The 17041-nt window shown below is 40.8% G+C and overlaps 1 protein-coding gene across 3 annotated transcripts in view; it reads left to right on the top strand.

Annotated features, from left to right (window-relative positions):
• The window catches only part of pip5k1bb (phosphatidylinositol-4-phosphate 5-kinase, type I, beta b), a 40035-nt gene extending 23311 nt beyond the window's left edge, over positions 1–16724 (top strand). For all 3 annotated transcript variants that reach the window (XM_028578908.1, XM_028578910.1, XM_028578909.1), the window contains exons 8-15: positions 6251–6453; positions 6808–6891; positions 7731–7779; positions 7911–7995; positions 8988–9146; positions 10604–10730; positions 14750–14873; positions 15434–16724. In XM_028578908.1, coding sequence (XP_028434709.1) covers positions 6251–6453; positions 6808–6891; positions 7731–7779; positions 7911–7995; positions 8988–9146; positions 10604–10730; positions 14750–14873; positions 15434–15436 — 834 coding nt within the window. In that variant the 3' untranslated portion in view covers positions 15437–16724. The remainder of the gene's footprint in view (positions 1–6250; positions 6454–6807; positions 6892–7730; positions 7780–7910; positions 7996–8987; positions 9147–10603; positions 10731–14749; positions 14874–15433) is intronic.
• The last annotated feature ends 317 nt before the right edge of the window (positions 16725–17041 follow it).

Genomic DNA, 17041 nt, shown 5'->3' with positions numbered 1-17041 from the left:
CATACTGTATATCTATGAATTGCGACAACGGCAGCTGCTGCGCTGCAGAGCAGACTGTTACATCCCGCTGTTGAAGTCCTCCACAGTGAAATACAGTCACACTTTACACTGTTTAACGTTAGCTGTCAGCATTTTAACCGTGATTAATCCAGCTGCTAGCTAAAGGTAGGCTAACGTTACATGCTGTCAGGTGTAGTGTAAAGTCAGGTACCGAAATGAGGCACCGAAACTTTCTTTCTTATTCGGTCTCGTTACTACCGTTTACGTCGGCACCGGTTCCCTATTGGCACCGAGTTTCGGTACCCAACCCTATGGATCATGTCATTTTTGTTTCATTATCAGAATACTTTCCCTTTCCATTTTTGTTGAATTCTCATGCCTTCATTCCTTTGCTAAACATTTTGACCTGTGGTGCAGTTCCACATGGACATTACATCTTGTGCCATATCAGAGCTTAGAGCAGATTTCTTTTTAACCTGGGAATGGAAGCTCAAACACATGCAGCTCTATCAATCAAAACACATTGTATACTAGTTCAGGGCAATGAGGGAAAGATGGAAAAAATATTTGGAACATTTTAATTTGCCATGTGTTTACCAATAGGACTGCATTGTATTTCCACTGTGTGTTCAGTCTAAGCTCTCAATTTGCCCTGGGCTCTGTTTTCCCATCTCTGCGCTGCAATGTTTCAGTACATGACAGCTCTCCAAACACTGAATGTGATTAAGACATGATCCTGGTAGCGTGAGAGACTCGGAGCTCTATCCAAAGATAGTCCTCTAATCGAAAGACATGCATTCTTCTCTATTTTAATGCAGACGCCCAGGAGACTGTCTCCTGGATCGTTGGAGTTTAAGTATTTCACTGCTTTTAGAAGTATAAAAATAGACTACAGCAAACAAAAGAGAGAGAGACTGAAGAACCATGTACAATATATTTTTCAGATTTTGCTGACATGTTTGCGCACCACAATTATAATGCAAGGAATTAGCCTCCATGCTTTAAAAATCAAAAGAACCAGAACATAAGAGCTGAATTGCTGATTTGCTTGTCCTCTGCCTCTAAAATAGCAACAACTGAGATACTGTGGCTCCTAGACCACAGAGTTATGTGCTAAATGTCAAATAAATCTGCAGATGGACTGATTAACAGTAAATCATTGGATTGTCAAACTATGCAATAATGCTTTTGGGTTGGTTACTCAGCAAAATATATATATATATATAATTGTGCAGTGACATTCCTACCATGTTGCTCCTTATGCAGACAAGGTGGATGGCCACTTGGGATAGCTTTATGGGCGATGACAATGTGACTTCCAGACACTGATTTAATGTGTTTTACCCTTACAGTGGCAGGTTAATGATGGGGTTTAAAGCCCCCTGTGTTGTAATCCTATTTGTTCTGGTTGACATACAGTAACTGCACCACACACACACATACACACACACACACACACACACACACACACACACACACACACACACACACACACACACACACACACACACACACACACACACACACACACACACACACACACCGCTTCTCCATGGGGTCCACACTCTGACATTCAACCTGGACTCTGACCAAGATATTACTGTAGGTTTGGACCCAGAGACCAGAAGGAAAGACCTCCTGCTGGACCTGACAGACCTGGCAACTCTGCATGACACTATTCAGCTATCATCTTAATTACTTCCATTACACCAGCCTTAACTTAAAAGTTTTATCGCCAATCTGTGACTGATGGCACATGGAATTGAGTTAGCGGTAATGAGCAGTGTGATGCTGTGGTATAAGCTTGTTCAGCAACAGAGCACTCTTCTCTCCTTGGCTCTCCTGTGTGTTGTTGAAAAGCAAATGTTACACTGTACATGAAATGACATGACTTTCATTAGGGTAAATCTTCTGGTTCTGCTACACTAGTTTGTGGTTTAGTGTTTCTCTGGGAAGGTGGATTCCAGAAAAGCTGTTTGAACAGGTGTGAACAACTGTTGCTTTCCCACCCTTTAATTAAAACAGTATCTCGATCACAAGCTTTTGCACAAACCTGGTCATGTGATGTTTAGAGAAAGATTACCAGAAATACAAAGGCATTTCAAGTGATCTCCTCAGGTTATGGCCCTTCTCATCATCATTAACCAATATGCTTACTTTGTCGATGTCCTCTGTTTTCTTTTTAATGTTTTCTTAGGCAGATTGCAGCCAGAATGGCAGTGCTTCCTTTACATAACCGCACATCCGCATTTACAACCTTGCCCCAATGGACCCAGGACATGTACTGTCTACCCGCTATTTGTGCATGTACAGGCATGTATAAAGCATGTATAAAGTCTATGGTGTGGTGTGTATGTCTGTATCTATGGAAGTGAGACAGTTGAGCAGCAACTGTGGAGTACAGTTTTGTTATTGTCCTGGCTTCCTGCGCTCGCCTCCTGAGTGGGAAGCAAAGTGCCCTCTAAGCAAAATTGTTGTCCATTTCCATGAGTAAGCAGCTAACCCCTTCACCCCAGGAGAGGCTGCGGACCAAAACACAGAGGAGGGGGTTGGCAGAAGCTAAGCAACAGGGGGTGAGGGACTGCCTGTGCGGAGAATGAGGAAGTGGAAGGGGATTGTTGTCCAGTGAAAGTACATGTGGTGAAAAATAAATATTTGCTATTTTTATGGTGCTTTGAGTGTTTGATGTGAGTGTTGGAGGTCAGAGTTGAGTTGAAGCAGAAAGTGATGAGACAAAGAGGAGGATGAGCAATGTATTTGAGGGAATCCGATATTTCTGCTATGTGGGACACTGCCAGGGCAACAGGGTACGCTTTCTTCCTTTTTAAGTCTACTCTCTTCATTACTCTGCAGCTCCCCTGATACTCCCCAAATGCCAAAACAACAGAAGGCATTAATAATTCATGTTGGACTGTAACTGTACAGAGAGAGTGAGACAGAGCGGGTTTATTGGAGCGTGAGTGTGTGTTTGTACCGTTCTGGTGCTGGCTGTGAGTTTGTGATTTGATACAGACATAAGGATGATAGTGATGCTGATGAAGATGGAAAGCTGTTGAGACAGTGTTGTTCACAGCACAGTTGACAGTTGAGACCTTGTCATGTTGGGGACAACCTAGGGCTGGGCGATATATCGATATTATATCGATATCGTGATATGAGACTAGATATCGTCTTAGATTTTGGATATCGGAATATCGTGATATGACCATAAGTGTCTTTTCCTGGTTTTAAAGGCTGCATTACAGTAAAGTGATGTCATTTTCTGAACTTGGCCTCTGTTATTTTATAGGCTATTTTTATTTAAGATATTTTTTTTATTTAAATGTGCACCTTATGGAGCTTTGATTTAAAAAAAAAAAGGTACTCCTGTTGTTATACAGTATTTATGTTTACATTATATTGTTATTTGAACAGCTGAGCATTTAATCATGAACAAGGTGAAGAAACCTGTTTATTATTTATTCATTTGATTTTGCAACTGTTCACTGAAATAGCCGGTTTCTATGAAACTACATGTGACATGTCATATTTGGCTTTGACTTTGACTGAACTGCTCTCACTTTGCGGAAAAAAATATCGGGATATATATCGTATATCGATATTCAGCCAAAATATATCGGGATATGACTTTTGGTCCATATCGCCCAGCCCTAGGACAACCCAAGCCAAATGACATCTACGTACCGTCTTAATTCTGTTTGAGAATTTGTGAAATAGGAGTCCTTTGATTGCACACACAAACAAATGCAGAAATAATGATTCAGACAATGAAGGCATGCATTCTTGGACAATAATGGGTTGCATAGCAGCCAGTGTAGCCAATCATAAACAACCATTTACTGTATGGCTCCCCCTCTTCTCAACCATGGGATCCTGTGACAACAATGGTTTCTCTCACTCTCAGCAGCTAAAAACCAAGGCCCTGACCTTGCAGTCAGAAGTCAGTAAGGCTTCAACAGGGTCCTTTACCACATTCACTACACATGGCTAAACCTGGTAATTACACAGGTCTGAAACTAATAATTATTTTCCATTTTCGAATAACCTGCTGATTATTTTCCATATTAATCGACTAATTTCTTGGTCTATAAAATTTCAAAAAATTGTGATAAACTGCTTTTTAATTTTCACAAGCCCATGGTGATGTCTTGTCTTGTTAATAAATGTGAAACAGCATACTTTGATTCCTATTCGAATGAATACTATTAGAGACAAGAGGTGTTGCTTTTGGAGCAAGTTCAGGAACATCAGGAACAGAAGAAGAAAAAAATATGTCAAAATACGACGATAAGACAGTCATTTATCAAGTCTATGTATATGAAAAGCCACTTGTCTCTAATCTGATATGTTGTGTCATGGGTAGCAAGTTGTATTAATTAATTATAGATACTTTAGCAGGAATATTCCTGAGATTGTAACTCACAGTCAACGTATACTTGGGGTGAGTGATCCAGCAGGGCTACATAAAGTAGTATAAGAGACTCTGTGTTCTGTCTATTGAGAAGGCAGACTCAGATTTAAGAAAGCTTGCTGTATATTAGTGTCACTGCAAAGTGGGGCATGCCAGTGAACACTATGGGGAGCTCTACAGCCCTAGATGGGTGGAGGAGGGCTTCAGGGTGGAATACACTGAGAAACATCAGAGATTTGTTAAAATCAGGGGATGCTGAGACAAGGATTAGCCCATTCACTGTGAAAAAACTGTATTTGAAATGAGAGCAGAGGGCAGGGGAGAAAGCCACACTTGGCAGCTATTGCCTCTAAGTAGTATTCCTCTCCACATGAGTGATTATTGACTATTTTTCTCTGCCTATACATACATTATTTTTCAAAATCCAAAGAAAATCTTTTGCGCGAACAACCACAGAAATGCAGTGGTTTTCTCTCTGCTGTGATGATTTGATTGTTTGCCTGGGAAAGCTGGGGTCCGGACACACCGTAATGGCCTTCTGTAGGCAGCCTGTTGTGTGTGGCTCTATGCAAAATGGCTGCAGTTTGAATAGGCTGTGGGAGTTCTAGTGAAAGGATGCAAATTGTTGATATGTAAAAGGCAAAGTTCAGACAAAAGCCCCAGTGTTTGAGTCGGTCATTAAATCTATATCTAGGGAGATATAAATTTTAGGTCAACTTCAAAACATTGGTCTCACATTCTTAACAGAAATAGACCAGTTTTCTCTGGATTCTGGGTCATGGCTCTCTTTGATTATATCAGTAGTTTTTCTTTTTTTTTTTTTTTTGCTTCCAATCCTATTAGGCTTAGGAATGGAATGTAAGTGAAAATGCCCAAGACAATAATGATGAACTTTTTATCAGGCTTGTCACTATGTTGTGTTTTTGGCAGGTTCTTCTCAAGCCTGGCTTTCCCTAACTTCTACACTTCCTCTTTGTGGCTTTTCATCAGTACAGAATAGATAAACACATTAAAGCTATATGACAGAGGGTTTATCAAGAGATCTAGGATTCTCAGAAAATACCTTTCACCTCTCCCTTTCTGATAACTCATGCTTTCTTTGCCACATCATTGTATACCCTTAATTATTCAAGTCAGGAATTATAAACCAATACAGTAACTGTTTTTTCCCCCAGTCTACAGTAGATCATACAGTAAGATAAGCCTGGCTACCTGGCAGTGACCCTGATCCTATTCCCAGATCAAGCTCTTTCTCTACCCTTGTCTTGCCATAACTGCTACACTCGAGCACAAGGAGACATGAAGACGCCCAACCTCTGGGAAACTGGGCCAAAGGCTCTTAAAGGTCAATGTGTAACACTTGGCTCACTGTAGAGAAACCCCTTATTTATTTAGCTCAAAACTGGTTTACACAGAGATTTCCTTTAGCGAGCGCAAGGCCTTTGAGGCGCTGAAACTCGTGATGAAAATGTTTTTGGAAAGGAAACCCAGGTGTTTTTCAAAACATTTCATAATCTCGCTATATTTACCGTCTTTGAGCTGAAGGCGAAGTCAGGAGAATAATTAATTCAGTGTTCAAACAAGTCATAGAACGTGAAATATCTTGTTTTTACGATCCGGCTGGCCTGTTTGTCAGCAGCAAGAGTCAAATGTCTGTAGACTTTATAAAAGTTTGGCAGACAGTTTTGAGCTCATGTGATCCAGATCTGGTATTTCTGCCGTTAACTCATTAGTGTGTTTAAACAATTAAAATAAGGTTGACAGAGATCCGCTTTCATTGACATGCTGAATGCTAAGGATTCTTCTTGTAACAACTCCATGTCTTGTAACTTGCCGTAGGTGCTGGAGAGTTTTAAGATCATGGACTACAGCCTGCTGCTGGGTGTGCACGTCCTGGACCAGAGCCAGAGAGAGGGGGGTGAGCCAGGCCAAGCAGGGGGCGACGGGAGGAGACCTGTGGGTCAGCGAGTGCTTTACTCCACGGCCATGGAGTCCATCCAGGGAGACGGCAAGGCTGCAGAAGCCCTCACCACTGACGACACGTGAGTCGGTTCAGCTTGGAGAAAACACACATATTATGCACACATATTTGGGCATACACACTCTGTCTCTGTCTGTGTCATAATCTCTATCTTTTCTCTCACAGACACAGTTATACAGCTGTGCTCATAGCTCACACAGACACAGGCACACTCAGTGTACACACAGTCAGGCTCTAATATAACCATAGCTACCAAAATACAAACACAGCCACTGTTTAGCGTATTTACAGCAATACTTATGAATGTAAATACTGTACGTGCCTCTTTTTCCAACATTTGTGCAGTGTTTCAAGTATTGCAGAAGAAGAACAGTGGCTGTTCTCTGACTGCTGGTGTGTTTTTACCCTTTCTTAGGATGGGTGGGATCCCTGCCAAAACACACAAAGAAGAAAAGCTGTTCATCTTCCTGGGTATCATAGATATTCTACAGTCATACAGGTACTGATCTTTATGAGATTATATAAACCTGCTGTTATTTTATGTTTCTAATACTTGTCCTTTCTTATTATAACTGATTGGATCTGTTGACTTTTGGGACCACAAAACTCATTTATATCTGACCGTATGATCTGCAAAAATGTCTCCGTTTCTGGGAAGTAAAATGTCTCATCAACAGCCAATAAAGATGTGACAATTAGGAGGGAATGTGCATGAATAGCTAAGGACTGACTAAGGAGTATGACGGCATGGCATGACTCTCAGAGTAACTGCTTCAATTGATGTCTGCCCTACAACAGGACCTCTTAATGTTAAATTATCACCCTGCATTGATGGAAAGCCACTTTAGCTCACTCCTAAAAGGACTTTTTCTCTACCCAACATGATTTAAATGGACACAGCGTTCTATAAATCTTCTTTATTTACCCATTGATTTTTTTTCTTTCTTCCTGAGAGCAAAAGCGTCGGGTGACATAGGAGAAAGCCTTTTGGCTCATTGGCTTTTCAAACTGGTGGAAATTTAAAAGCATCACGTAAATCTACAGTATGTCATCCTGGTTGGTCGAGGCATTAAATGCACACAGAGTGGGCGAGGTGAGGTCGGGTCAGGGAGGAAGGATGAATAGTCCCAATTTGTCTCCACATATCCTGCTTGCTTCCCTCAAGGATAAGGTTACATTATTTTCAACTTTGATGTATTTTCTGCCTAAATGCTGAAAACCTGAGTTTGTGTTGTGCCAAGAGGGAAGTTTCCCAGGTTTGATCAAGCATAAGGGGGGTGTTTTTGGGTAAATGGATACATTTGTGACAAGGCTTCTTCTTGTTTTGTTTCTCCCCAGGTTCATAAAAAAATTGGAACACTCATGGAAAGCCCTGGTGTACGATGGTGTAAGTTGATAGCCTGCTCATATCTGACACTGCTGCTTTCATGAATGAGCCTTTTATTTGGTCGCATACTCTACATACGTCTGCTAGTGGCTGTCTGATAAAAGCCCTGCATTTTCTCTGCCTGTCCTCAGGACTCCGTCTCGGTGCACCGGCCTGGATTTTATGCCAGCCGCTTCCTCAAGTTCATGAGCACGCGTGTCTTCAGGAAGACTCAGCGTAAGTCTGCAGGTTAATCATCGTCACACAGAGGGAGGGAAAAGCAGCCCACATGCAAAAACAAACCAAAGAGAAGGGGCAGCAATGGGAAGTAGGACATCCTGGCCTGATACGAAGAGTCAATCTTGGCCTGATACGAAGAGTCAATCTGTAGGCAGTTTTTATTGTCTACTGCTGGGAATTTGTGTGTCACTGTAACATAATTAGATTGGTGGTAATTCACTTAAAGTAACTGCTATATTGTTTCCTTGTATTGTCCTCCTGATCACCCAGAGCATTATCTGTTCTTGCCTGTTATTGTCTTCTATAGTTAACGTTTGAGGCACATGGTCCATTATGTGTAGAAATGAGAGCTTTGATTCAATTTCAGAATGAATTCTTTAAAATGAAGGACTTCGTGTTGGTTATGTGTAAGCAATCATGTGGCTAGGTCATTCAAAACAGATTGAGTTTGTTGTTTGGCAATCCAGGAACAACAGAACATTAAAAACCACCAAGATGGATTTAAAAAAGCTTGATGTGGGCTGGGCTGTAAATAAAGCCAGGAAGTAGTTTTGGAACTTGTCATTAAGATCAACTATAGTACCATTGTTATGCAACCATGCAGGTCCCCCTGTGGAAATTAACAGAGCTGATGCAAAGTTTTGGGGACTTAGCCGTGCTATTAACCATCGCCAAGTCCTGTCAGAGGGAGATGACAGGAGAGGATTTAATTTCATGCCTTGCTTGTGAGGCAAAATGAGGATGGTTTAGGGGACACTTGTGTAATCGTCATTGTGCATTTTAACAGTCTAATGACTTCCCTGCTAATTTTGGAGGCAGAGCATTGGAGTTTCACTGTGTTTGAACATTGCTTCAGTCAGAATAATCTTTTTCCGCTATCTTCTCCAATTATCTCCCCCTCTTACTCTTTCTGCCTCTGCTTCCCTGAATATTTGTCTCTGTCTCTTTCTTTTCTTTCCCTCACTTGCTCCATCCTTTTTGCTCTGCAGCACTTCGATTCTCCCCTTCAAAGAGGACTCGTACGTCCATCCCGGCTCTGAAGTCGTGCTCACAGGAGATCCTTTCATCGCAGGCAGATGAGAGGAACGAGGAGGACAGGAGGGACAGGCTGGGAGGAGCATGCAGCCTGGCCAGTTTGGACACACAAGGTACACAAAACAACAACTTTTTAGGAAAACCTAAACGATTATATCATAAATGCACTTGCCATTTTACCACTATCCTCAACATGTCTCTCTGCCTGTTGCTACTTGATACCCTCTTTGGCCTTGATGGAGAGAAAACAGAGGCTACCTTGTTATTAGCAGCCCATCAGATACCGAATTTGCACGTGTGTCCATAGGGCATGTGTAAAAAAAAAGAGTGTGTCGTTTTAGCTGTGTTATCCTGAACTCACTCTTGTGATCCTAATCTGACCCCAGTACAAGAAAGTATGTGAATCAGCCGTTTGAGACAGGGTGAAAGTGTCTGCAATGATGCACACATTCAGCAACAGCAACATCTGACCTTTGTGTGGTGAAGAACCAGGGGTGAGCGGAAAGAGAAGTCATGTCTTCTTTCTCTTTACAACCCAGTGCTCTCCCACCAGTGTCTCCAGCTGTGACGCAACATACTATAAAGCAATTTGATTTGTTACACTTCCTGACTCTTTCTTTACGGTTACTAAATCAGTCTCAAAGAGGAAGGAGAAAATTGGTTTTACTCTGTGGAGCTGATACTCGGAAATATATGTCAGTTTTATTGGAATCATTTAATCAATTAACTTTAATCAAATTCTCATGCCCTGCCTTAACTCAGTCTTTAAAGGGATACGCCACCGTTTGTTGAAATAGGGCTTATCACGGTCTCCCCTAGCTGTAGATGGGTGGGCCAACGCATTTTTTGTGCATGCATTGTTTTAGTCCGGTGGCAACACCGGCAGCGCCGCCACTAGTTAGCTTAGCGTAGTGAATGGAATCCTATGTTGCCGGTTAGCATGTTGTGAGTAAAAGTGAGCCAACAAAAGACAAAAAAACAACCTAATTACTTGCACTGAGACAAAAAATGCATTTGCCCACCTATCTACAGCCAGGGTAGACCGTGATAAGCCCTATTTCAACAAACGGTGCCGTATTCCTTTAAGCTTGTTGAAACTTTCCACAACGGAAAGCACAAAGGAATTCCATAAACAACTCTTTCTCCTTTCCTCTGGTGGATGATCCACAGCTATATAAAACAATATTGATCATATTGATCGACTAATGGGGCATTTCTTGATCTTCCAAGAAATTATGACCGTGGATGTCAGTGTTGGTTGATGTTTCTTCTCATTTAAAGGAGAACTCCACCGATTTTTTTCCAAATAAAGTTCAGTTTACTCATCACGAGTACTACTCAGCCTGTGAAAAAAAAAAATTGTCTGTGCGGATCCGGAGGAGCTTTCACAAAAGTGAGAAGCCTAATCTCGGGTTGGGCTTGGAGACTACACATTTAGGGGAAAAAAAATCTGCGTTACAAACTGGAGGCCTGGAGTTTGAGAGTTGGCGTTTACCAGACCGTAAGGGTAAGACGAAAATATAAGATTTTTTTTACTGATACCACATCCATGTGAATATTTTATCCTCAGCTGTGTTCGGCTCGTACCTGCGTCCCGATCTGGTCCCTGCCAACCCGTCCTTCTACGAGGGCTCCTCAATGGGAACCATCTCCACCTCCTCCATCTTCGTCAGCGTAAACAACCAAACAGATGAGAGGTACGGTTTCTACTTGGTTTCCCTTTTCTGGTTGCTTTCATTATATCGTAACACTCTGTGTTGATTTTGGGATGGAACATGTTGTATATCACCTTAAAACCATGATGCAAGTTGACTGTGTATAAAAGGGAAGGGATGCATGTCAATTTTCCACGGCCAACACACACATACACACAAGCACACACTTTGATATTATCGTCACCTGTGCTCTTACTGTACATCACATGGTCTTATTGTTGAAGTGTGTCATGGAGCAGGTAGTCTATATCCTTGACGTTCCACTTCCGGGATTGCTCCGGTGCCACAGGAAATTCCGCCGGATGCATGTATTTTCGCTGATGTCCGTTTCCTTTGTGTTGGAATTTTAAACTCTTGTGGATTTCTGAGGACTATGGCTAACTGCTCCTCAGATCTCTGCAGGGTAAATCCAGACAGCTAGCTAGACTATATGTCCAATCTGAGTTTTCTCTCGCACAACTATTTTACAGTGGCTCAGTGCGGAGCTTAGCGCTGCCCATGACGATGGGGATTGGTTTAAAGAAATGCCAATAAACCAGAGCTTGTTTATCTCCCATCCCGGAATGCTGTGTGGACTTGCCGGACCCTCCTCCGCTCCGCAGCGTGTGGATGGTCTGGCAAAGCGAGACTATGGAGCAGGTGACTCAGCTGGCTTGGCAACATTCAATACAAATACACAACATACAGAATGGACACTACAGTCAAAGGATAAGTGGTGTGATGGTGGGAAGGACAAAATACTCCAGAGGTACTACACAAATCTTTCCCTGAAAAGGAATATCTGTTTTCACTTTGGAAAGCCTTGGTTGGCTTGACCTTATTTCATTCAAGCCAAATTAAAAGGTCACACATGTGTAATTGTTCTGAAGGTAGTTCATTGCAAAAAGCTGAACACACCAACTACCTTGGACTTTTGCTAGACTCTGAGCTCTCATTTAAGTATCAGATTGATTATATTTTAAAAAGAATCAGCTTTGGTATTAGTGTTCTCTACCGCTTTAGAAAATGCTTCTCTCTTACTGTTAGAAAGAAACTTGTGCAACAACTTATCTTACCAATAAGGGACTATGCTGATCAGGTTGCACCCAGCACTAATCTGCTTCCTCTCAACGTTGTTTAGAACAGAATCTATAGATTTGTTCTTGGATGTCCTTTCACAACTCGTCATTGTATTATGTATGAAAAACTTGCTCTACCATCACCCTCAATAAGAAGACCTCAGCATTGGTTGCAATTTCAATTACCCTAGTTATCTTAAACAGCTTATGGTACCCTTTTCCTCTACCTACTACACTCTACACAATTCTTTTTTTCTGTCCCTGCTGTAACTTTCGCTACAGCTAAGAAAGCCTTTAGGTTTAAAGCCCCCTCAGATTGGAATAATCTACCTGTAAACATTCGATCCATTCTATCTCTCCACTCCTTCAAAAATGCCCTGTTTTCCTATTACAGTACCAACTGTACCTGTCCATAATCCTCTATGATACCATGATAACACCTCTTCTAATATTATGAATATCCAGTTTCAATCTTACTCTGCCTCAAACTTGATTATGACTGCCTGATTATGTTTGTTTTTTGTGTCTGTTTTCATTTAGTTGTGTCTAATTATGATTGTACTGTTTATTTATTTATTGTTAAGGACCCCCTCGAAAACGAGATGCTGCATCTCAAGGGGTTACTCCTAATAAAGACATTTTCAACATTCACCAACTCTTAACAGCATCATTTGACTCATAGTTGAAGACCTTTACAAGTTATGTATTACCTCATATTATATTGCAAAATCTGATAAAAAAAAATGTTACTGCACTAATAATCCACGTATTAGATAAACAGGTTTTATTACACCTACACTACTTTTATTACACTATATTGTGTGGACTGGCTGTTAAGGACCGTTTCATTCGTCCTCTTTCCCATCTTTCACCTCTCCTCCTGTCCAGCGGTGTCAGGTTCAGCTTGCTCTCTGAGGCTCTATTGTGCGACTTGCCCGGTCCTGTCCCTTCATCAGTCACCTGCTGCTGCGCTGACATTGTTCTGTCAACTGCTTTCATAAATATTTAAACAGCGGCTTTGACGCGGCCATACTCCGTGCCATTATGCTGCGGAAAGACTGTGACAAAAGAGGACAATCGTGTGCAGCGGTGACTGTATATCCACCAACAATAATCCCTGGCTGACAGCTGGTCTGCCTGTTAACACCTTGTGTTGTGATGTGTCACAGTAGGGTTGTATTAAAGCTGTTATTTACCTGTACCTCTTTATCAATCCATCTATCTCTACGACTGTACTCCTCTGCTGCCCTCCCTACCACGCTTTCATTTTGACTTTGAACACAATAAGTAGTTAATCACATGTCATAAAAGGGTAAAACACATTCCTGTATTTATCAGGGAGTCAACTGATGTCAGACAAGGAAAACAACCTTCAAGTTGCCCCCTGGTGGTTGAACATAAACGAAAGAGAGGATGAACAACATTGCACTCAGGCTCCTGGTGGCCAAGCTACATTTAAAGACATACATAAGATGTGTGTATGCAATCTCACAGCGCACTCTATTTCATTATTGAAGTACTTGTATTTGTATAATGCAAGTTTTATGCCTTTTTTAGTTTAATTGAGATCTAGATCTTGAGATCTAGAAAAGCTTGTGAAAAAGCTTGCTGAAATCAAAATGACTTAAAGTTAAGCAAGTTTTGTTTTGATCTCTTATGCTGTGTGTGCATTTGCGGTACATACTCTCCCAGCAAGGGTCTCATTTTGACTTTGTGGTCACTTTTAAAGAGATTTTCTTCATTTCCTCCAAGACATTTGTGAGACTATGAGCCTCTCTGAGCTGAGGCCTCCACTGGCCCGGCACCAGACAGGTTTCCCATCCTGCCGGCGGTCGGTTCATCTCTTTGATGTCAGAGTCTCTGCAATAGTGTGTGATTTGTTTCTGGAGAGTATGTTTGTCATCAGTTTCCAAGCACTGTTTAGACAGCTGCTTTACTTTAACTGCCCTTGACCCAGACAATAAACTTGCTACAATACAATTGCTGTGACAATTTTTTTCCAATACTTTTAACAACTTTCCTAAACTCTTAAGGCACCAACACATCTACAACACACAATTGGCAAAACCAGATTGAACCAAAAATCAGACACTGAAAACTGAACTCTAACACTAATTTTCAAAATACAACAATTCTCTTGTATTGATCATAAATTGTGTTTTACACTGCAGTTTCTCTTGAAGCCTCTCTCCATTTTTGTTTCGTTGGGTTTAGTAAATGTATGCATTTTGGTTCCTTTGCTGCAGAAATTCAATACAAAAAATGAATGACCCATCACAGTCATCATTAGCTTTATAGAATGTACGGTTTATGAAAAATAGAAGACAGAGACAGAATTGTCCTGGTACTCGTCTTCCTCTCCCTCGTGCAGGAATTTTTCTTACTTTCTTTGTGTTCATCTTTATTGTTCCTTTTCCACACAAAATCAGCCCAAATAGGTCCTCTTTTACTGTATGTACTACAGTAACATATGGTTATGCGACTGAAAGAACCTCAACACCTGAGTGTGTTTCCTAGATGGGAATCAGCTGTGATTGATATATTTGCATAACTTCAATCAGCTGTTTCTCCGTAACATTGGAATAAAATGCAGGGGATATATTTGTGTTTATTTGTGAACAGCTGTTCACTTTCACTTTAGCCTATAAGTTAGGTTTAGAACATGATGTTATCTGTTCTGACATACAGTGTGAAAGCATTTGTGAATTTGGCAGTACATCTCCATTGTTTTGGTCTTGGGTGAGCTTTTTTGTAAAATTTAAATTTGTGTTAACTGTATGCAATTTGTGTCAAAGCAACAAGAAATGTGTTACATGTATAGCCTACACAGACAGATGGTGTGCTCACTGTGTTAAGAGTTTAGGATAGTTGTTAAAAGTATTGAAAAAATTGTCATAGTGATCTTAAAAAATTGTAATATGAAGATCCATTTTTCTGTTTCAGAGATGACATTGCATCCAGCTCCACGTTTACCCTGGAGGACAGCGCTATCTGCCTCACTTCAGAGCAGAGCACCATGGATGTGGACATAGACCGCGATGACGGATCTGTTCTCGATGTCTACTTGGTGAGTCTACGTCAGCTCACTCACATCTCCTAACTTCATCAGTGTTCAAACTAAAGATAGCTTTCAACCTGCACTTCCTGTCTCTCTGACACGGAGAGAAAAGCCTCCTCTCCGAGACTGCTGGGCCTAAATTGTGCTTAAACATGATACACTTAATTAAAACACAATGTGTATTGAATAAACACCCATATTGATGCATGATCAATAGTGCATCTTGCTAAACGTAGGTTACTTAAAAAGAAAAGTGAACATATGTGTGGGCCCTGTAAAAAAAAATCTATATCTAAAAGTATAATAAGTCATTTCTTGATTATAATTGATTATATGACTGACATTAGAAGACTTAACTTTACAAAATAAAATCAAATAAAAATATTTACAATAAGAGTGTACTTTTTTCCACCACATTCTCCATTTGTTATTTCAGTTCACTGTCACATATTGTTTTGTCCTCATAAGGTATTTTAAAGTTAATGTTGGTTATCATTATGTATGTTTTGCTCGTTCACATTTAGGCCTAAACCACGATTAATCACTCTTTTCTCTCTTCTCCCCAACAGTGAAAAGAGCAACTTTACAACCTTCATTTCCTCCTCCCAATCACAAGACAATCGCCACACTCCATTGGACCAGCCAAGCTGGCCTTTGACTCCACTTCCAGTGCTGCTAGATCCATGTTGCCAGTTGTATTGCAAACACATAAAAAGACTGAGATTCTCCACCGGTTGATGGACTAAATGAAGACACCAACATCACAGCGATGGACATCTGCAGGAACCATGTCACATATTACGTCATGTGATGAACATCGGGCTGAACGGAGTGTCGCTTCTTAGAGCATAGTGCCATTAAGTTTTATATATGTATTCTGTTTTCATGGCCTACAAAAAAAGGATAAATATTTACTACATATACATATGAGGAGAGGGTAGATACATTTCTTTAAATGTTTTTTTTCTGCTGACCAGAAAGAAATGAAAGAGCCTTTCAAAGTTTGCAACTGCATACGTTGCTGATAAACAGAAGAGAAATGTTTACAGTGAATTTATGATGGCATCTATGTCCCTGATGAAGAAAGGACACACGCCAGCTTCTAGCCACAGCCAACACGGATGACTCAGATCAGATATGATGGATTCTGAAGGCCAAACACAGACTGTGACGTGGTTAAAGCAGCCACCTTCTCCTTACTGGGCTATTATTTGTGCTGCCCTGACAGGAACATGAAGCCCTGACGAAGGGCTGCTGTAAAGAGAAGTGAGAAAGGACAGTCACTGGATCTTGGATGAAGTATAGAGCGGAGGGACGATGCACTCACTCTAGATCAAAAGGCACTTTTGACATTGGTTATGATTACTGTAAGAAATATTCTTTCTGAAGACATTGCTTAGGTGGGTGGCCTACCTTACATAAGCACAGATTTGGATATGTGAATATGCACTTTTTCTCTTCAAATGCACACCTCTGTAAGTCCTTGATGCTACATGTACAGAGACAGTGAAGGAACATTGTAGATCATTTTTGATGTGGAGCTAATAGTTTTGAGGTTTGCGTCATGACTGAGATGCTTTTACTCAGGATATCCTTTGATACTGAAAAAGTGTGTCCCTTCAAGAAGTTATGAGACACGCATCCTACACTTAGAAGCTGTCCGATACCTCTTCATCAAGACCATATCCAACTATAAATGTTGAATTCCATGATCACATGTCGGTTAGACCATAATTTATTATGTAAATCAATATTTTACCATTTGCTGAAAAAGAAATTACTTTAAATCGCTGAATGTAAAGACAATGCATATTTATATTTAGAAGAGACTCCTATAAATAAACTGCATATTTCAATGTTTGCTGTTAAGCTATTTTAGCTTCTGAAAAAGTACCTGTGTTCCAACATTCAAGAGCTTCATATTGCAGCTGTATATGTACGCATATTTTGGGAGTTATTACACACATATACATATACACTCACATAAAGGATTATTAGGAACACCTGTAAGATTTCTCGTTAATGCAATTATCTAATCAACCAATCACATGGCAGCTGCTTCAATGCATTTAGGGGTGTCCTCCAGGTCTAGACAATCTCCTGAACTCCAAACTGAATGTCAGAATGGGAACGAAAGGTGATCTAAGCAACTTTTAGCGTTGCATGGTTGTTGGTGC

Source organism: Perca flavescens, chromosome 5, assembly GCF_004354835.1.
Source record: "Perca flavescens isolate YP-PL-M2 chromosome 5, PFLA_1.0, whole genome shotgun sequence".
NCBI classification, from domain to species: Eukaryota; Metazoa; Chordata; class Actinopteri; order Perciformes; family Percidae; genus Perca; species Perca flavescens.
This window is presented reverse-complemented; position numbering and strand designations above follow the sequence as displayed.